At 44.0% G+C, this 6,405-nt stretch overlaps 1 protein-coding gene across 1 annotated transcript; it reads right to left on the bottom strand.

Annotated features, from left to right (window-relative positions):
• Nucleotides 1–3,966: 3,966 nt before the first annotated feature.
• Nucleotides 3,967–5,922, bottom strand: LOC132902981 (uncharacterized; the record flags this gene model as incomplete). The annotated part of the gene is made up of 1 exon (XM_060950103.1): nt 3,967–5,922. A coding segment is annotated over one exon (1,956 nt), but the record flags the coding sequence as incomplete, so codon positions are not given.
• Nucleotides 5,923–6,405: the final 483 nt, after the last annotated feature.

The following is a 6,405-nucleotide window of genomic DNA, read 5'->3' as shown; positions in this document are numbered from 1 at the left end:
CCAGTATCCTCTATCGTAAACAGAGCCATTGCTTAACAATTTTATTTACATTATGTATGAAAAACTAAACTTAACTTAATACTACTCTTAGAGTCTGCTTCTTTTATGCTTGTTAGTTTTTTATATTACAACTTTTTATCGTGCAATTTTTTATTTTATCTAATATCTTTAATCTCATTTTTAAAACTAGTTTATTCTTGTTGCCTTTTTTATGTTATCATTATCTTATTTTAACAAATTCAACCACTTGTTTGTTGGATTGGTCAGAGCAGTATTACTTTGTAAGTTTCCTTGTCATTATTATGTTTTTTGATTGTTTATTTCTTAGTTTTTACATTGTCTATCTTATTACATACTTATAATACGAAGCATACGCCGATACTGGTCAATTGTGAATCATAATTATTTACTTGTTTTATCTATGATACGCTTGATTTGCTACATAGTTAATAGTTTACTGTAGGGTACATCAAAAATGAATTGTCATTATGTTTAAAATAAATTCTACATTGTATTGTATACGAGTCATAATTAAAATAAATCTGTTTTGTTATTAAAACTTACGTTAAATTACGTATTTAAATGTTTGTATACATAGTAATTTTTTATTGCCTTACTCTTAACTATTTACCCATCTAGGTCAATTGTCATATACACAAACATGTCCCTTATATATCTATAATCTACATATTTTCTTTTGTCATTTTGTTAAAATCTTGTTACACTTGTAAAATGATAAAACATAGTAGAAGCATATGAACATATAAACAAACCATGTGTGTCTTCGCTCCAACGGATAATTATTATCCGTTGGTGCGGAGCCACCCATGTATTTGTTGCGCAAACATAACAATGGGTATCCACCAACGTGCCGTAGCATGCCTAAAATATTGCTCTAATTAATGACACATTTTCATCAATATAACAATGTGGAATAGCCACGACACGCCGGTAAGATCCACAAAATTTATGCTTACGCATATGCTATCCTGGATCTGGCGAGAGCCTCCCACCTTTGCCTGACCTGACACGCGGAACTAAAAGCGTTGTGATTACTCACCTCGTTTCCATCCGCGCGGCAGTTCAGGCACGATGGGACGGCTCCCGCCATCCAGGCCTGGCACACAGCCCTCTGGTGCTCGCCACCACAGTGGCAGCACCTCTCCACCTTTTCTTTGCAGTGGCGCCTGCCGTGGCCGTAGCCCAGGCACATCGAACACTGGACCAGCGGAGAGTAATCCTCCGCCTGGATCCGCTGCATGTCGATGCGCACTGAGCCGGCCTCGACCACTGCGCGCCACAGCTTGGGGGGAACACTAATTACGGTATGTTCTAGCAGCGGGTTTCTTGCCTTTTTTCTAAATTTCACTTCGATAGTTTTTTCCTCATCTTTGATATCCTTAAGTAATTTGCAATTTTGCCCCGTTAATTTTGATATAACTTGTTCGTTGGTATTTTTTAACATGTTTTTGAGGATGAGTAGGGGGTTTTTATTCTCAACTTCTTTTACCCGCAAATTTTTTATTTTTTCTATTCTGTTTTTTAATTTCTGTCTACCCTCTTTTGATTCGCAACTTATTATTAATTTCCTATCCCGCGTCTTTCTCACCCTTTCTATCCTCACCCAATCCCCGCCTTCTCCTGCCACTTCCCTTATCCGCTCCATGACCACGTCACCCGTTTCCATTCCTGTCTTGTCGTCGACAATAACGGAATGGAGGGTGACGGGCTTTTCCTGAGAAGTAGCCACGGCCTGTGCGTATGTCGGGGTATGTGAGGCTATTGTGGATGTTCTTCCATCAGCTTGATTCTGGCGGTCCATTGTTTCCTTCATCTCCCGTATACTTCTTGCGTTTTCTTCTAGTTTATCCACCAGGGGTTTTAGGTACGTTTTAAGTTCTTCGAATTGGGTCTCATGCTGTGGGATAGGGGAGGTCTGGGTTCTTATACTCGGTCGTTGTCCCGGCGTCATGTTCTTTGGCTCCTGGCACGCAGCCAGGTCGCACACGAGGTCGTCTACCTGTCTGATCTTGCTTTTGACTGAGTCTTTAGTTATTCTTTTTAGTCTCAGTGCAGACTCGACCTCTTCGCTAATTGCGTCCAGGAGATTTCTAATGCTAACACATAGATCAATTCTATCGTCGTCCGTCAGGATTTTACGTCTGTTTTCTTCCTTTAGGAGGGGAGTTTTTGGGAAGCACTGAATGAACCTGCTCCTCTTGTTAGGGGTCGCCCATTCCTCCTCTGAAGACAATCTGACGGGGGAGTCCGACGGGGAGTCACCCTGGCTACTGAATTGGGTGGGTGATATTTGGAATGCATTTTGGTCTGTAGGTGTGTCTTTAAATGACACAGATTTTGGTGTGCGAATCATCATTGTCAAGGTTAAAATATAAATTTGTATAAGTTGTAAAGAAAAAGGACAGAAATAAATACACTACTGTATACTTAAAGGAACTAAAATATGGAAGGAGGCAAAACGCCAGTCAATTTCTTAAAATCTTAACTATGGACTAGACACGAGGTAAATAGTGTACTTATACCTAAGAGTGGGTCTCCCAATATTGCACTGCACTTATTTTATGGGCCAGAGCGGCTTTGTCACAACGACCAAGCACATCCACTTAGTCTTGTTGTTCCGTCTTGTGTGTAGTTGGTTTCAGGCACCGAGCCGTCCCCCAATCTCGAAGTGAAGACAGACTCGTGGCCGAATCCAGTAAAATCCTCTCAATCCTCGTCCAACCGTAGACGTAGATGGAGTCCAGGTACACTTTATTACGATCTGAACACAAGGGAGCACTTATTTCCACTTTCACTAACTTTGTACACACTTAAAAAATTTTTTGCTTTTAATATTTTGCGGAGCGCATCGGAGCACGTCTGCACTCTACGACGGCTCGAAGCAGACCGGTGGGTTAGGTTAGGTTAGGTTAGGTTAGGTTAGGTTAGGTTAGGTTAGGTTAGGTTAGGTTAGGTTAGGTTAGGTTAGGTTAGGTTAGGTTAGGTTAGGTTAGGTTAGGTTAGGTTAGGTTAGGTTAGGTTAGGTTAGGTTAGGTTAGGTTAGGTTAGGTTAGGTTAGGTTAGGTTAGGTTAGGTTAGGTTAGGTTAGGTTAGGTTAGGTTAGGTTAGGTTAGGTTAGGTTAGGTTAGGTTAGGTTAGGTTAGGTTAGGTTAGGTTAGGTTAGGTTAGGTTAGGTTAGGTTAGGTTAGGTTAGGTTAGGTTAGGTTAGGTTAGGTTAGGTTAGGTTAGGTTAGGTTAGGTTAGGTTAGGTTAGGTTAGGTTAGGTTAGGTTAGGTTAGGTTAGGTTAGGTTAGGTTAGGTTAGGTTAGGTTAGGTTAGGTTAGGTTAGGTTAGGTTAGGTTAGGTTAGGTTAGGTTAGGTTAGGTTAGGTTAGGTTAGGTTAGGTTAGGTTAGGTTAGGTTAGGTTAGGTTAGGTTAGGTTAGGTTAGGTTAGGTTAGGTTAGGTTAGGTTAGGTTAGGTTAGGTTAGGTTAGGTTAGGTTAGGTTAGGTTAGGTTAGGTTAGGTTAGGTTAGGTTAGGTTAGGTTAGGTTAGGTTAGGTTAGGTTAGGTTAGGTTAGGTTAGGTTAGGTTAGGTTAGGTTAGGTTAGGTTAGGTTAGGTTAGGTTAGGTTAGGTTAGGTTAGGTTAGGTTAGGTTAGGTTAGGTTAGGTTAGGTTAGGTTAGGTTAGGTTAGGTTAGGTTAGGTTAGGTTAGGTTAGGTTAGGTTAGGTTAGGTTAGGTTAGGTTAGGTTAGGTTAGGTTAGGTTAGGTTAGGTTAGGTTAGGTTAGGTTAGGTTAGGTTAGGTTAGGTTAGGTTTTTTTTTTTTTTTTTTTTTTTTTTTTATAATAGTATTACTCCATTTACCTCGGTCATGGGACAGAGTCTTTGTTTTTTCCTTGATTTAACTTATCACTTTTATTTTTATTTATTTACTTTGTTTGTTATAAAAATTTCTATATTCCAAATTACGTTTTGTTTCTCTTTATAACTTTTTGCACTACCTCTATACAAAATTTTAAAAATACATTTCTCTTTTCTAAATCCGCCATTATCTCCTTAACACTCTCCTTAGCCAGCTTACACCCCAGCTGCTGCTCAAGGTCAAATCTATTCTTTTCATACACGGGACACGACAGGATGACATGTAGGAGGGTCTCCTCCGTTGTGCTGTCACATATACACGATGGACTCTCCTTACACTTGTACCTGTACAAGTATTCGGAGAATCCACCGTGCCCGGTCAGGACTTGTGTGAGCACTGCCTTTGGTCCCAAATCCCTAACGATCTTATATGCCGCTATGGCATCCGGCAGGAATACCTTTGTGGTCGCCGCCGCCTCGCCGTTGACGTATCTCCCGTTCCACTCCCGAAGCGACTGATCTCTTATCTGTCGCTTCACGAATGAAACGGGGCACAAGTCATAGTCCGGCTTACGCTTGGAGTGCAGAGCAGCCTCTCTTGCCAATTGGTCCGCCCGCTCGTTGCCTTGGAGCCCGGCATGAGCCTTAACCCAATAAAGGTTTATAATCTTGCCCTGATTCCGGCTATTTTTAATATGCGATCGGGTCTCCAAGGCCAGAGGGTGAGCGGAACCGCTGTCGGCTACCGTTTCAAGTGCAGAGCGGGAGTCGCTGAAGACGCCAAAGGTGCTCCTGCTGCTATTGTGGGCAAACCTCGCCGCCTCGCATAAAGCGTACAATTCCGCCTGGTAAACCGTGCTGTACGACGGCAGAGACAGTTTTTTGGTTTTGGCTTCTACGCCTCCTACCCAGATGGATAGGGCCGCTCCCACCTTGTCTTCGATCTTACTGCCGTCGGTGTAGACGCAAACCTCCCACGAGCTGTTTGCGTCCACGTCAGCCCGGCTTTCCAGGCAATGGAACTGCACCGCTATAGTTTCCGCTGGATGCGGTTGTACGGCGAACTTTGCCCTTTGTTCAACCTCTCTGCCGCCCAACCCCGGAACCGGCATACCCCTCCTCGCCTCGTACAGAGCTGCGGCTTCCCGCACCTTGAGGTCGAGGGGGAGGATACCGGCCAGCACCAGAGCGGCGTTGAGGGATACAGTGCGGTAAGACCTGGTCATCCTCTGAGCGAATCCCCTCTGCACTATGTTGAGTCTCTTCTGCACTCCAAGCTTATTGACGGCAGGCGCCCACGCAGCCGCGGCATACGTTATGATCGGGACGATGACTGCCGTATATATGGACCTGATAATGTCCTCGTGGAGACCCCAGCTCACTCTTGCGGCCCTGGACAGCTGCCCATATATCGCCAACGCCTTGTTGCATGTATATGCTACATGGGCGTTGAAGGTCAGGGCTGCGTCTATCCAGAGCCCCAAGAGCTTGACCTCTTTGGACATGCCAATGTCTATCCCCCCCATGCTCAGGCGCGGGGTGTCATGTTTCAGTTTGCGCGTCAAGACCATTGCGTTCGTCTTTTGTGGCGCAAACCTCAACTTGTTTCGGGCACCCCACTCCCTGACATAGGCGAGAGCGGCATTGGCACGTCTCTCGATGTCAAGCGCTGTTTCCCCCACGAAGAGCATGACCACATCATCCGCAAATGCCTGGCAGTACTCACCCCTCCGCTCCAGTCCCACCAGCAATGGATTAAGCAAGAGGTTCCAGAGCAGGGGACCACCTATGGAACCCTGCACACAGCCTTTTGTAGTAGCCCGCTCCGCTCTACTTCCGCCATAATTGACCGTCACTTTCCTGCTGTCCAGATAACTGTCTATGGTCCTCCTGATGTTTATCGGGCAATTTTCCTCAGCCAGCCGCAGTTTCACCGCCGGCCACCATGCGTTATCGAAGGCGCCCTCTATATCCAGGGACACCAACGTTACTATTTTTTTATTTTTAATATGAGTACGTATTTGGTGTAACAGGTCATAGAGGGCGTCTTCGGTGCTTCTCTAGGTTAGGTTAGGTTAGGTTAGGTTAGGTTAGGTTAGGTTAGGTTAGGTTAGGTTAGGTTAGGTTAGGTTAGGTTAGGTTAGGTTAGGTTAGGTTAGGTTAGGTTAGGTTAGGTTAGGTTAGGTTAGGTTAGGTTAGGTTAGGTTAGGTTAGGTTAGGTTAGGTTAGGTTAGGTTAGGTTAGGTTAGGTTAGGTTAGGTTAGGTTAGGTTAGGTTAGGTTAGGTTAGGTTAGGTTAGGTTAGGTTAGGTTAGGTTAGGTTAGGTTAGGTTAGGTTAGGTTAGGTTAGGTTAGGTTAGGTTAGGTTAGGTTAGGTTAGGTTAGGTTAGGTTAGGTTAGGTTAGGTTAGGTTAGGTTAGGTTAGGTTAGGTTAGGTTAGGTTAGGTTAGGTTAGGTTAGGTTAGGTTAGGTTAGGTTAGGTTAGGTTAGGTTAGGTTAGGTTAGGTTAGGTTAGGTTAGGTTAGGTTAGGTTAGGTTAGGTTA

This window comes from Amyelois transitella, chromosome 20 (assembly GCF_032362555.1).
Source record: "Amyelois transitella isolate CPQ chromosome 20, ilAmyTran1.1, whole genome shotgun sequence".
Taxonomy (NCBI): Eukaryota; Metazoa; Arthropoda; class Insecta; order Lepidoptera; family Pyralidae; genus Amyelois; species Amyelois transitella.
The sequence above is the reverse complement of the archived record's forward strand: the minus strand, read 5'-3'. Positions and strand labels throughout refer to the sequence as shown.